A 14,393-nucleotide genomic window follows, 5' to 3' on the forward strand; every position below is an offset into this window, starting at 1 on the left:
AGCAGTTCCACTCTTTGTATGTGCGTAAGTCCTGCCGGGCGAGGCTCTGCTGGTTGAATGTTGTCCCACAAGGGGAAAGGTCACTGGTCCGATTCCTGGTCAGAGCACGTGCCTGGGTCACAGGCCTGGTCCCTGGCTGGGGGCGGGCAAGGGGCACCTGATCAATGTTTCTGTCTTTCATCGATGTTTCTCTCCCTCTCTTTCCCGCTCTCTAGAAATAAATATAATCTTTAAAAAGGAAGAAATAGAAGCAGCTCATGCCTGCACAAAGAAGGGGTACAAGGACCCTGGCAATGGTAATGAATAAATTCCTTGTCTTGGCTGTGGGGGGTGGTTTCATGGGTGTTTGCATCTGTCAAAACTCATCAAAATGTACACCGTCAATATGGACAACGAATTACTTATTGTATTATAATGAAACTGTAAAATAAAACAGTTAATACATTTTTGGCTGCAGATCACAGAAAAACCAACTCACAATGACTTGAGTGAGGAGGAAGATTTAAATCTGAATTCCCAAAATTAACAATTAGTGGCAGGTGGCTGTGGCCCCGTTAAATCAGGAGCTCGGTGACGTCATCCCACTGCAGGTTAGTGCCATCTTTCCGCCCGTGTCACTCTCAGTTGTTGCCTTAGTTCTTGCTCTGTTGTGTCACAAGGTGGCTACCGCGGTTCCAAATGTCCCAGCAGACTCAACAGTGTCCACCACTTAAATCTATACCCTGACCAATGCAGGTCCAGGTGCCCACCCTCCTTGCTCACTGTGGCTGCACCGAGTGCCCGTGAGCTCCTAATGGTCGCTTCACGTGCTTCCAGCTGTCTGCGTCTGCTGTTGTGAGCACTCAGCTAGGCTAGGAGGGGAGGACCCCGTCCAGAGCTCATGCAGGACATCTCAATGTGGAAAGACTGCGGGGAACACAAAGGATTGCCTAGGATCAAGGGAAGATGGAAAATGAACAGCCTCAGAATGCGAAAAAGCCAGAAGTAGCTCGTACTCTGGGAGACAAGCAAAAGTTAGAAAATGAGGGGAAGAGAAGAGAAGGGAAAGCCCGAAGATGAAATACTAGAGGAGGGGAAAACCCAGAGAAGGAGGGAAAGCCAAGAGAAGAGGGGACAGCAGCCAGGGAAGCAAGGGCTGCAGGGAGGTGCCAGTGGGGTGATGCGCTAGGAAAGCCAAGAGAAAAACCGCCACGGGGCTGGCTCAGCGCCTTGAGAACAGAGCGGCCATACTGGATGTGCATCTGGGTGGTGACAAGGGACAGTGAGAGAATTTGACGAGATTGCTAGGGTGGAGGATGAGGTGAGGAAAACCAGACAAAAACCAGACAAAAATCATTTATGTGGATGCAAAAATGCTTACAGGAGCCCATCCACCCAAGGGGCCCAAGGGGACTCAGGGACGGCAGTAGGGCCCCTTAAAGGAGCTTCGAAGACACTCCCTTTGCGTAGTGCCCCTGGCAGGTGTTTGCCAGGCCCAGGCTTTAACCTTACGTGAATGCTTTGCTTTATCTATTTATTGTTTTAAAAAAGATTTTATTTATTTCATTTTAGAGAGAGGGGAAGAGAGGGAGAAAGAGAGGGAAAGAAACACCAATGGACCAGTTGCCCCTTGCACACCCCAAGTGAGGACCTGGCCCACAACATGTGCTGTCGCCGGGAATCAAACCTGGAACCGCCGACCTTTAGGCTGGTGGGACGATGCCCAAGAAAAACAAAAAGGAAAACAGACAGAAAGATCCTGACCAATTCCGGCCCTGATAGGCTGCCTGGTCCGGATGTGTCTCCCGAGGAACTTGCCCCTTGGGCATGGGCTTCTCTTGGGGGAGGAGTTTAGGGGAATGGGCAACGGACGTCCTTTGAGCTGGTCAGGGAAACTGAGTCCCAAGCTCATCTAGCTTATCACTCCAGCTTCTGGCAACAGACTCGGCTCCTGTTCCAGGACCACAGCACAATGCATGGCTGAGAGAACGTCGTTTGATGGTTCTCTTGGAGGAGGAGCAACAGTGGGCAGTGGGGTCTGCCCAGTGTTTCCCTTCTGCTCCCTGTGCCTAGGACGAGAACCTTTTGCAGCTCTAAAAACATGAAAGCAAGGTAGGGGTTTCACAGAGAGGAGTCTAGGAGGGCCAAACTTAAGTGGCTACAAGGCCAGAGGGTAGCATAAGTGTGTGAGCAATAGGGAGTGGTGAGGACTATGGCGATCTAGACAGTACAGCGCTATGCCTACCAAAAACGGTGCATGAGAAAATAAAACCTCCCTGGGCCAGCTTGACACCCCCAGAGGAGTCTGAGAATAAGGGTGTGTATCAGTTTCTGACTGTTGCTGTGACAAATGGCCACAAAGTTAGTGGCTGAAAACAATATGAACGAACTGCCTTATAGCGCGGAGTCTTGGGGACACGTGGTCGAGGATGCCCGGAGTGTGCCATCCTGGCTAGGATGCTCTCAGAGCTGTGTCGGGAGAGCCCAAGGGTGGTCACAAAGGCCTTCCCAACTCTGGCTAAGGACAGGACCTTGTGGCCAAAACTGGACACAGCCTCTGAGGCCACTGGAGTGAGGCGTGTGACAGTATCAGAACTCAGGTTCAGAAGTGAGGGGTTGGGATACAAGCCAGTGTCCCGGGGATGACTCCCTGGGGACACGGATCAGAAGTGCTTTTTTTTTTTTCTGAGGAAAAGGGCCTGGAAATGGGAGGCCAGGGCAGCTTCCATGGAGGATTTGGCAGTGACATCGGGGCTGAGGTCATGGCCAGGGTCACGACTGGGGATGCAGAGTTCATGGCGGCAAGGCTGAGGATAGCGAGTGGCTCCCTGTCACCAAGCCAGGCCTCCTGGTCAAGGACACGAAGATCAAGTCCCTGGAGATCTACCTTCTCCCTGCCCATCAAGGAATCAGATCACTGACGTTTTCCTGGGGGTGTCCCTCAAGGACGAGGCTCTGAAGATTACGCCTGTGCAAAAGACATGCACGGGCCAGCGGACCCGGTTCAGAGGAAGAGAGGGGGCGGTGAACGGGCAGTAGGGGGGGAGGTCTGGGATGGTTTGTAAAGTCCTGGGGGCTGAGGCCAGGGACTGGACTACCTTGTGGGCTGGAAGCTGGCTGATGTGGATTGGCTGTTGCCTTTGAGATGAGGCAGACAGAGATGCTGCACACAGAAAAACATTTTAATGATGTGGTCTCGGTGGACTCTCTTCAGAGAGGAGAACCCCTGGGGAGGGGCTTCCTTGAACAATGGCCCCCGACACTTGGGCTGCCATCTCCCCGTCTGCCTCCTTGTGTGGGTGGCCCAGGACCTGGAGGACCCCTGCTCCCTTTAGGGCTCGGTGAGGCCTGTTCTTGGCGCTCAGGGTCCACTCTTGTGTCATGCTGAGGGCTGGAGTGGGATCATCTGCTTCTGTTGTTCTTTCTGCTGTTGCCGTAGCTTCCCCTTCCTCCTGGGGGCAGGAGAGTAGTGCTCTGGGTATGCAGCCTGCGGGCTGGGGCTGGGAGCTGGGGGTGCCCCTGCCCAGCCACCAGCTCTCTGCCTCAAACACCTGACCCTCCCTGCAGGTGGGAACCTGAGGAAGGACTCTGGGAGACTTAAGCAATTGGGGAAACGGGAACAAGGAGCCCTGGCCTGGAAAAGGAGCCCCAGGTTTGAGTCACAGCCTGGCCTGGATGCGTGACCTGGGGTAAGCCTCTGTCCCGCTGTGGGTGGGGCCCCACCTGTTTTCCATGTCTTGCACCGTGTCCAGCAGCGGACGGCCCAGGGTCTCCGGCAGGAAGGCAGTGGCAGCACTGGCAACCACGGGGACAGTGCCGAAGATGAAGAGGGGCATGGGGCGGTAGAGCTCACCCATCATGGTCACCAGTGGGCTCACGATGCTGCCCACTCGGGCCATGGTGCTGCCCATCCCCAGGCCTGTCTGTCTGTGGGGTCACAGGGGGTGAGTTAGTGTTTTGTTCCCTATTGGTTAGCAAATGGATTTGGCATTTGTTTTAGAGATTAAAAGAAGAAGAAGGAAAAAAAAACAGGTTGGGGAGGGCTCTGGCCGGAGAGTCAGGAGACGGGTTTTGCCTCTGTAGGGAACCTGCCGGGAGACCTGGGGCAAGCCCCTTCCACCTTCCTCAGGGAAATTTCCTCAGCAGTCAGTTCAGACGGCAGGTTAGGCCAACCGCCCTCCAGTCGCCTGCAGGGGTTCTGAGTTATGGTTGCTCCAGCCCCACCCAGACAGGCCTATGGGAATAGAATCCCCTGGGGAGGGATCGGATCAAGAGAGGGCAGAGGTTAAAAACCTTGACTCAGGAGACACACTGCTTGGATTCAAATCTAAGCTTTTTCACTTGCAAGCTGTGTGGCCTTGGGCAAGTCACTTAACTTCTCTGTGGCTCAGTTTTCTCATTCGTAAAACGGGAATAATCCCAATATCTACCTAATAGGCTTGTTATGAGGATTAAACAAGTTGATGGTTGTAAACAGTTTAAGATCTCGCTTAGCACATGGTAAGTGGCTTATGCGATTATACACCCCCCCCCCATATCTTAGGAGGGCTCATTTCAGTACCCATGACCATGACCCTCAGGGTTCTCCTGCCAAGTGGCTCAGGGAAGCCCGGCATTTCTTTGACATCTCATGTTAATTTTGCTTCCCATTCTTTTTTTTTAAGTTAAGATTTTATTTATTTTCAGAGAGAGGGGAAGGGAGGGAGAAAGAGAGGGAGAGAAACATCAATGTGTGATTGCCTCTTGCACGTCCCACACTGGGGACCTGGCCCCCAACCCAGGCATGTGACTTGATTAGGAATCGAACCAGCGACCCTTTGGTCCATAGGCCAAAGTCAGTCCACTGAACTCACCAGCCAGGGCTGCATCCCATTCTTAATATAGACACCTGTTTCTCATTTCTCAATGCAATAACCCTCCCTCCGCCGAATCGCGGCACTTTGAAAAGTGCTGCTGTGTTTCCCACACAGCGGACATACCGTCTGGTCCCACCGCTACTAAGGGATGGGACAGTGCTTCCACGCCTGGGGGCTTGGGTTTCAGACGCACCACCTGGTTTATAGTCTAGATTTGGTGTCGGATCAAGGGAGTTTCAATCCATTGCCTCTAAGACGGGGGTGTCAAACTCATTTTTACTGGGGATAACATCAGCCTCGAGGTTGCCTTCAAAGGGCCAAACGTAGTGTTAGGACTGTACATATGTAACTACTCCTTAACTAGGGGCAAGGAGCTTGGCGTTGCCGCCGGGTAGAAACAAGGTGCTGGGCCAGATTTGGCCCGAGGGCCTTGTGTTTGCCACCTGTGCTCTGAGATGAGTCTTGGCTCCCTACTCTGTCTCAGTTTTGACACCTTCTGAGATCTTCTAGGGTCAGGTAAGGGCTTAGATGGTAGTCACACCTGTGTTGGCCAGGCCACCACGTGTGCACTGAGTGGCAGCTGTGTACCTTGCACTAATGGGTGCTGGGGAGGGGCTTTGGGCAGGGGTGTATTGGGCCGTGCTTTGGGGTCTGACCTGTGCGTGGGGGCGTGTTTTACCCTGAGGCTCCTCACGAGGCTCCCACTCACCGGATCGTTGTGGGGTACAGCTCCTCAGTGTACAGGAAGATGCATGTGAAGGAGGAAGCCAGGCAGCCTTTCCCCAGCACAGAGAGGGAGGTCCGGATGATGGACTGATCTGGAGAGACAGGAGGGGAGTCAGCAGGATGTTGGAAGGGGGGGTAATTGCCTCCCCTCCCTTGTGAGAAGCTGAGTCGTGTCTGGGGATGAGGCCAGGGAAGGCCCTGCGTGCTGGCGCGCGCACTCACCCTGGGGCACCACCCCGTTGGCCAGGATGCAGATGCCAGCCAGGAGCAGGGAGGCCATCTGTGTGGGCCGTCGGCCCAGGGAGTTGATGACTAGAAAGCACACGAGCTTGGCAGGCAGGTCCACAGCTGTGAAGATGACCTGGATGAGGTAGATGCTGACCTCGAAGCCTTGCAGGTCCATGACCAGCCCGTAGTAGGCAAAGCTAGTGGCAAACCTGGTGGGGAGAGAGGAGGGGTACGGGGTTTGTTCAGAAGGTTTAAAAGGAGGGGTGCTCATTCAAAACAGGAGTGAGCTGCACTGAGCACCCTGATCAATAAGGAGCCGGAATGCACTTCCTTGGTTAATCTTTCTTCAGACATTAGTATCTAGTTTAAATATTGGGGTAGTCCCAAAATACTCCCAGTTTCGTCACTTGGTTGCTATGTAGGATTTACATAGTTTTGGTCTTTCTCTTATCTATTAACACTGGGCCGAGGCAGGATAGGTGGGTGGGCTGAGCCGCATTTTTAGGGCCGAAGTGTTGGGAGCAGCGTTGGCCTCCAGGGACCCGTCCGTGGTGGCGGGGATGGGTACTGTGTTTCTGAAGATGTCAGAAGCCCACAAAATGATCCTCAGGTCATCGGATGAACCGCATCCGAGAGCAAGTCCAGAAGTGGAAACAAAGAATTTGTTGGTGGGATCCTTCCTTTTGACCACGCTTCCCTGACTGGTCGCAGGATTGCCACCATGGCGGATTGGCGAAGGTCGCCGTGAAAAGGGCAATTGCTTGCGTTGCCATGGGAAAGGCGGACTTTTGGCTGAAATCAGCCTCCACCAGAGTGTGCGTCTGGAGATAAGCTGTAGGCATCTTATTGCCTACGCCTGTGCTTCTGGCTAAGGGCAGGGAAGTCTCCAAACGCTTTGCCAGCCCCACGGATGATCTCCTTCGTGATGTCCTTCTGTTGACTCGGGGGCCACTGATCCTGGTGAGGTTTTTATACTGTTTACTGGGACAGAGTTGACACAGGGAGGAGGCGAGGAAGACGCCGATGCCCAGTTGGGACTGGAGCTGAACTGAGGTCGGGTGGTCAGCTGGTCCTTCAAGACATCCCACTGGTGCCAGACTTCTACCCTCACCGCAGACCTGCTGACTTTTCCTCCCTCTTACCTGACTCTTCCCGCCCAGGGCATACACTGTCCCCCCAAACAGCTGTCTGTCTGTCTGGGCCTACCACAGCATGGAGAGGCAGAGGAAGATGTGGCGCAAGGTGGGGCAGCGCAGCAGCTCCATGGCTGAGGCCTGGCCTTTGCCCATTGTCAGCTCCTTCTGCAGACTGGACCGGAGGACCTGCCGGGATGGGCGGGGCTCAGGGCCTGGGCTCATGCAGGAGCTCCTCCCAGCCTACCCCCTCACTCAGGGAAGGCCCCCCTGGGTCCTGAGACCAGGGTTTGGGGTGGAGCCCAAGACGGTGCCTTGGGAAGCACTGTGGGTCTCACCTCCATATTCAGCTTGGCCCCCTCATCCCCCTTCCCATTGATGCGGGCCACTCTCTGCAGGGCGCTCAGAGTGAGGTCCAGCCTCCCGGTGGTGGAGCACCAGCGGGCCGACTCCACGAAGAACCTGGGCGTGGGGGTGAGTGTGGATGTTGGCATGGCTGCAGTTCCAGTCTGCCAGGCTGGGGGCGGGGGGTGACCTTTCTAGGGGTCTACAGTGGGGTTTCTCTTAAGTCTGGGAACCCAGCGGCTTTGCCAAATCCATCTCTTTAGGACCACAAAGCAACAGTGCCTCACTTGGTGACGACTCGCGGTGCCACCCAGGAGCTCCGCTCTCAGGGCTGGGCTAAGGGCGCAGGACGGGGGCTGGAGACCTGGGAGAAGCTGAGAAAAGCCAGAGAGCTGGACACCTTGGGGCAAATCCCCCCACAGCCGTTTTCCCATCTGTCAGACTGAGGCTTGGCCTGGGTTTGACCTTCCAGTTTTGACCTTTTCTGATTCTGTGGGGTGGGGCATTTGGCACAGTCTGGTGGGGGGTGCCTCATGCCTTTCGTGGCACCCTTGCCCACCCTGGTCCCCACTCACCAGGAATAGATGAAGAAGGCGAAAAAAGGCACGGAGACGAGCAGCTGCAGGTGGCGCCAGTGGGGCACGGCGTAGGCCAGGCCGGCCAGGAGAAGCTGGCCCAGGCTGAAGGCATAGCTGTTCAGGACGCCCACGAAAGACAGTGTGTGGACGGGCATCCACTCCACATCTGGAAAAGGGCGTTAGAGTACAGTCCACACCTTGGACTGTCGGGGGGCGGAGGCCCTGGGGCGGGCAGAGACCCGACTCTGCACCCACACCTCGGTCTGTCCCGAGGCTCAGTGGGAGGTACACTGAGTGAGGGTGCGTGCCAGGCAGAGAAAGTGGAAGACTTCCAGGGGAGGGAGGGATGGGGAGGTGGGTTTGGGAGCCCGGGAATCGTCCCCTCCACTCCGCTGCTGTGTGTTTGCTCCTCCCTGAGCTGTTCCTGGCTAGGGCCTCCTTCCCCTTCCGTTACTCTCGGACCACTCAGTCCATCCTTGACAGCAGCTGCTCCTCCGGTTTTGCTCAGCCTGGGCCGGATGTCAGCCTCAGCGGCCAGAGCAGCTTGGAGGAGGCAGCAGCTTCCCTCTGTCCTGGAGAGTGGAGGTGGGAGGGAGGGCACCCCCCCCGCAGCAATCTGAAGAGGCCCAGCCCCATTCCTGGTGAGCTCCTGGGGCAGCCTTTCCAGGCGTCCGGCCAGACCCAGCCTAGTCTCGGTTAATTTCTGTAATTCAGAGAACCCCAAAGGCCCCGATTCCCTGCTGCAGTTGCGGATGACCCTGAGTAAATCCTTTCCCTTCTCCCCAGCCTCAGGTTTCTCGTCTGGGGAACACGGGGAGAGGGAAACACAGCTCAAGGACAAGCCACGCTCAGTCCGCATGTGTTCCGCCGACGATGCCGGCTTGCCCTGTGTTAAAACACTAGAATGCATTGCCAACATTAAGAATTTGGGATAATTTACATTAATAAAAAGGAAAGGAGAAGATCTGTCAGCCCTGAGACCTGGCTGTGGCCCCTTGGGCACAGTCCTCCCCACCCTCTAATGCCTCTTGTACCTGGTCTGCTTCAGTCATTTGTGGGACTTGCTTGTCTCGAACAATGGAGTTTGTGAACTCAAATCTCAATGAGGGGCCAGGATGGTATAAGCTTCCTGCAAAGGCTATTAGGTTGGCTGAAAGGGCAATCCCCAAGGGCAGGCCAAGGGCAGGCACAGCTTGGGAGGGGCAGGCTAGGAGGGGAGGCTGGAGAGTGGGAGCTGGTCTGCATGGTGAGCAGAGAGTGGGTAGGGACCCGCCCTGCCTTCCCCACCTCCCTCACTTAGGGTTAGGCTGCTGAGGGCGATGCCGGAGATCGACATGCCCGAGAGGAGCCGGAAGGCGCAGTAGACGGGAAAGGTGGGAGCAAAGGCTGCACCGGTTGCTGACACAGCTGTCTGCAGGTGATTCAGGATCAGCACCTTTCGGCGGCCCAGCCTGTGGGGGAGAGGGCCTGTATCAGGGGTCCTGAGGACCAAGGGGCCAGGCAGGGCGGGGAGAGCAGTGCTTGTCCTGGGTGAGGTCCTTGGTGGGGAGTCTTTGAGGACCTGTGACATGTCATGAGGCTGGTGGTAGAGGGCCTCTCGGTAACCTCAGCTGGGCATGCCGACCTCCCTCCCAGGGCTCTAGCCCCAGCCGAGGAACACCCAGTCGCAGCCCAGCCACTTGGCCCTGCCCGGGACTGACCTGTCTGCCAGGTGCCCGAACACCAAGGCTCCGAGAAGCACCCCTACCATGTACAAGGACTGAGCCAGCTGGCGTAAGGCCCTGTGAGAGCACACCAGGTCCCACTGCGGGGAGAGGAGACAAGGTCCGGCAGAGATGAGCCTGAGCTGCAGGGTGGCATCCCCATCCCAGCTGGCACGTCCAGGTCTGTCACCCTCTTCCCCCGACACTTCTCTTTGCGGTGTGTCTCCCCGATCCCAGGAGCTGACTGCGCCGGACTCCCACATCCACCTTTTCTACAAAGGCCTCCCCATCCTGAGCTTTGCGCAAATGGCCGCTGGGGCATTTGAGACAGTCTGTGTGTGTGTGTGTGTTTCTGTCTGTCCATTTCAGAGGTGACGGCACAGTCTGGATGGTGCACAGAGGGGCCCAGGTGTCCTCACCTCGGTCACGATGGTGGAAGGGAAGGTGCTGTTGCTGTAGACCCAGCCATCGGTGCAGGGCTCTGTGGCTGCCGTGCCGTTGGCCTCTGTGCCATTGGGGAAGGGCGGTCCCCGCTGTGGGGAGGTGAAGCGGAGGCAGGACTCGGGCTGCCCCTGCTTGTCCCGGGGCAGCCAGGACTCCAGCTCCGCGTCCTCGCTGAGGTTGGCGCTGGCAGGCGGGCGGCAGTGGTGGCTGGGGATGGCGGCGGTGAAGTTCTGGAGGGTGTTGTGCGAGGACAGCAGGAGCAGAGGGAGTATCACCAGAGTGATCTGGATCTGCTGGAAGCGGCCGAAGCCCCCCAGCTGCTGCAGGAGGTCATTGAAAGCCATGGGGGACAGGCCCAGCCGTGTGGTTGGGAGCTGAGGACTTCCCGTCCCAGGACCTCTGTCTCCGTGCCTGCCTGTCTGCCTGCTGCCCCGGGCTGGAGGAGAGGGGCTGCCGTGGCTTCCGCAGCTCAGTTCCTCCTCGAGCCAAATCTGACCTGGCCCGGTGGGGGGGCAGCAGTCCGGCCGGCGCCCCTCCTCCCCTCTCTCGGCCTCTCTGTCCCTCCCTTGCCCTTGCAGCCTCTTCTCGTTTGGTAGGGGCTCAGGGTCTGCTGTGGCCCCGACCCCTACAGGGCAGCATTTAATTCTTGGCAAGGAGGGATGGAGTTAAAGTGTGACTTGATTTCGGAAGGATTAACCCAAATATTGTGGTGTCAGTGGAATATTATACCTCAGGGGTGTAAAGGACAGGAGAAGGTGGACGGAGGTGGGGGTGGTGGGAAGAGGTGGACTCAGGGGGCTCATCTGGGCATCTGGGGGCAGAACCTTTCAGTCTTCCTTTCAGTGAGAAGGGGCTTCTGAGAAGTGTGGTGACCGCTTGAGGGGCTCCTGTCACTGTCAGCAGACAGGACCCAAACACTCTGTCTCCAGGAAGGACTACCAGAATATAAGACACCCAGTTAATCTGAATATTAGGTCTCTCTCTGTGTGTGTGTGTGTGTGTGTGTGTGTGTGTGTTTTACTGTAATCGTGTCCCAAAAATCACATGGGACATACTTACACTAAAAAGTTATTCATTGCTCTGAAATTTATATTTAACTGGGCATCCTGTATTCTCACTTGCTAAAGCTGGCAACCCTGATCTTTGATCTTCTGGGGTCAGCTTGCCTCTCACAGGATCAGAGCTCTCTGTCCAGTCGAAGAAACAGCAGGGCTCAGAGGCTGCTTCCGAAGCAACGGGGCCCGAGACCACCATCACGCGAGACTCGGGAGCGCCAGCCTGAGGCCCCCGGGCCTCATGCAGCTCAGGGTGGCTGTGAGTGCAGCCGGACACAGAACCATAAAATCACTTAAAACATGATGAGATCGTTTTGTGATTACGTGTCACAGTGTATTTCACGTGTGGCCCAAGACAACTCTTCTTCCAGTGTGGCCCAGAGACACCAGAAGGTTGGACGCCCCTGACGGGCGCTCAGTTCTTCCAGTGCCTCAGCGTTCACCTTCTAGCTTCTCCTGATTCAAATTTCTGCCCTTTTTTTTTTTTTGTCATGAGCCTAAGCTTAGTTTATTTCTAGCCACACTTCTGAGATAGTCGCTTGATGTCCTCCAGCACTTGGCTCCTGAGTTCTGGTCTCTCTGGTCCCTCACCAGCAGGGCAGTGCTGAGCTGTGACTGGATGGCATCCGATTGGTTGGGGTCCGATGGGTTGGGCGTGGGGAAAGAGCCGGTGACCTCTTCTTGCTTTTCATCTGCATGAGATGCATTGTAAAACAGGGACGCTGGGATCAGTCTGCTGGGGTCCACATCCTCTCTCCCCCATTTCCTGGCTGTGTGGCCGGGGGAAGTTGCCGAACCCCTCTGTGTCTCCGTGTTCTTGTTTGCACAGTGGAGAGAAGAGGCGTGTTGGTTTCCTGTGTTGTTGCACGGTTTAGTGAGCCAATGCACAGGTAAAGACCTCAAAGTACGCCCTGACTCACAGCTCAGTGACTGTGAGCTCTACTTACTATTTATGTCTGGTGAAAAAGTGAGACCCTTGCATTGCTTTTAGAGAGAAAATACACCAAAGCACACCTTATCCAAGGAACAGAGGTTCTCCATGGAGGGTGATTTTGCCCCCCTGCCCCCAGGGACACTGGCCATGTCTGAAAACATTCTTGGCTGTCACCACTGTGGGGCGTGGTGCTACTGGCTTTTGTGGGTAGAGTTCCGGGATGCTTCTGGGCACCTGGCAATGCACGGGACCCCCCACACGACCAGGAATTGTCTGGACCCCAAATGCCAATAGGCTAAGGCTGAGATCCCCCGACTGAGAAGGTGATCAGTCCCAACCCTGCTGGGCTAAGGTCACTCCAGTTGTACAGATGGCTCCTACTCTGATATTTCTAAGATAGCCCACGCCCCCATTTGAGTGGGAACACAGCTTGCAAAATGGGGAAGAGAGCTCCTCCTCTCTGTTTTGCCCAAGTACAGCAGAATAGCCTGGGCTCCAAGGAGCTGGAGCTCTTTCCCTGGCCAGCCCACCTGGAGGGACTGCACCGGGGCCCCGACCTTCCTGTGTGCCTCCAACATTCTTCTCCACCATGCTGACTCTGCTGTTGGGCCGGGGCTACCCTTTGTCCTTCGTGGTGTGTTTCCACGGCGGGGGTGTGTGTGTATGTGTGTGTGTGTGTGTGTGTGTGTGTCTGGCTGCCCCGCTCTGCGGTCTGGTTCTCAGGTTCTCAGTTCTTCAGGTGCAAAATCTACATCTTGTTGCTGAGATGAAGCAGTTTGATTTCCAACTTCTCTTGTAAAGAGTGAGGATGCCCTGTTATCATGTGCAGTTTACAGAAACGACTCTTCTGTGTCTTAAGTTGGCAGGGTGTTTATTGTCCATCGAGGCCCTGGGACACCCGAGGTCTTAAACTACTCTGACTTCAAAGCCAGCTTCTTAACTGCTGCTCTAGCGGAGTGGACCGCCCTGCTGGCGAGGTCTGAGACGTCATCTCGTCTCATTTGTCTGGAAGGGAAGAGGGGAGGCATAGAGAGGGATGTGCCTCAGCCCAGCCTCCCTCCTTCCACCCAGTGTGGGTTCTGGGCTGGGACCCGGTGGGTGTCCAGATGCCTGACAACATTCTCCAGGCCAAGGTGTACAAACAAGAGCGTTGTGCCCTGGGGATGTGAGGACAGCTGGACAAACAGACTGGGGGTTTGGAGCCCAGTCTCCTGCCAGAATTTACGGTCTTCACGGGGGAGAGAACAGAGTGCTGAGGCCAGTGGGGGAGGTGGTGGGTCCTTCCAAGAACCGTCCCCCCACCCAGTGCCTGACCCAGTCAGGCTGAGTCTGGAAAAACTCAACTAGAGACTCCAGGGACTGAATTGTGGTTGGCTCCTGGGATCATTTGGTTAGCAAGGGGAGTCCCTACTGGCCTTCCAGCTCGTAGAGAGTTTCTAGATAGAAATGATCACATGGAAAATGGTTTGCAGAGTCCGGGACTATTCTCTAAGGACAAAGGGGTCAAATCTGGGGACTTGAGATTGGCCAAGAGCCGTAGAACCACTTGCCGTCACTTTGTAGGTCAGGAGATCGGGGCTCAGAGTAGGCAAGGGTTGGTCCATGATCAGCCAGCAGGCAGTCCTCTTGGTCCCACGGCTCCCTCTGTCACGCTGGCAGCTCCTACACGTCCCGGATGGTCTGAGACATTTGGATTTTGCCTCACTTATCCTGTTAACTAAATGGGACTGGGGACAAAGCCGTCGGGTGTGCGTGGGGCTGGGATGCGGATGGGAGACGAGGGGTGAGCAGGGCAGGAAGATTGGGCTTGGAGGAGCCCCACTGGTCTGCAGCCACTCGGAGTTTGTCCAGCCGTCCGCTCACACGCGCTCTGGGGTGAGGGACTTACAGGGGGCTGTCTGGAGTCCCCACGGGGTGCATATAAGGGAGCCTAACTTCCATGGTGGTGTCGGCTGGAGATGGGCCTTTGGGAGATAACTAGGGTCAGATGAGGTCGCGAGGACGGGGCCCTCGTATCGGGCTTCGTGTCCTCGTGGAAGAATACCCGACCACTAGCTTCCTCTCTCCCCCTCCACATGCAGGCGCATTAGAAGGCGACCAGCTGCGAACCAGGAAGGGAGCTGGGTCTGCCAGCACCTTGACCTCAGACTTGTCAGCTTCCGGGACTGTGAGCAGGAAGTGTTTTTTTGGTTTAAGTGAGCCGGTCTGTGAGGTGCTGTGCCGGCAGCTGGGCAGACTAACGTTGAAGGCTCGGTGTGTACCTACTTTGGTGTACTCACACATGTGTGCGCATGTTCGCATCGGCCCAGCTTCCATGTACCTGTGTGTCCTTCATCCTCCCTGCACAGGCAGGTACAGATGATGCCCACGCAGCGGCCTGCCCCCTCACCTCCCCCCTTCCTGAGCCGTGCA

The 14,393-nt window shown here is 56.0% G+C and overlaps 1 protein-coding gene across 1 annotated transcript; it reads right to left on the bottom strand.

Annotated features, from left to right (window-relative positions):
• Positions 1-3,140: 3,140 nt before the first annotated feature.
• Positions 3,141-10,601, bottom strand: SLC22A6 (solute carrier family 22 member 6). The gene is made up of 10 exons (XM_037052973.1): positions 9,968-10,601; positions 9,546-9,649; positions 9,142-9,296; positions 7,843-8,011; positions 7,261-7,384; positions 6,996-7,111; positions 5,784-5,998; positions 5,545-5,653; positions 3,703-3,906; positions 3,141-3,431 (listed from the first exon to the last, which is right to left on the bottom strand). Exons 1-10 carry the CDS (start codon positions 10,334-10,336, stop codon positions 3,359-3,361), a joined length of 1,638 nt encoding a protein of 545 aa, XP_036908868.1. The 5' UTR covers positions 10,337-10,601; the 3' UTR covers positions 3,141-3,358.
• Between the last annotated feature and the right edge of the window lie 3,792 nt (positions 10,602-14,393).

The sequence above is a fragment of the Sturnira hondurensis genome, unplaced genomic scaffold (genome assembly GCF_014824575.4).
Source record: "Sturnira hondurensis isolate 20B ecotype Veracruz unplaced genomic scaffold, ASM1482457v3 Scaffold0007797, whole genome shotgun sequence".
In the NCBI taxonomy this organism is placed as follows: Eukaryota; Metazoa; Chordata; class Mammalia; order Chiroptera; family Phyllostomidae; genus Sturnira; species Sturnira hondurensis.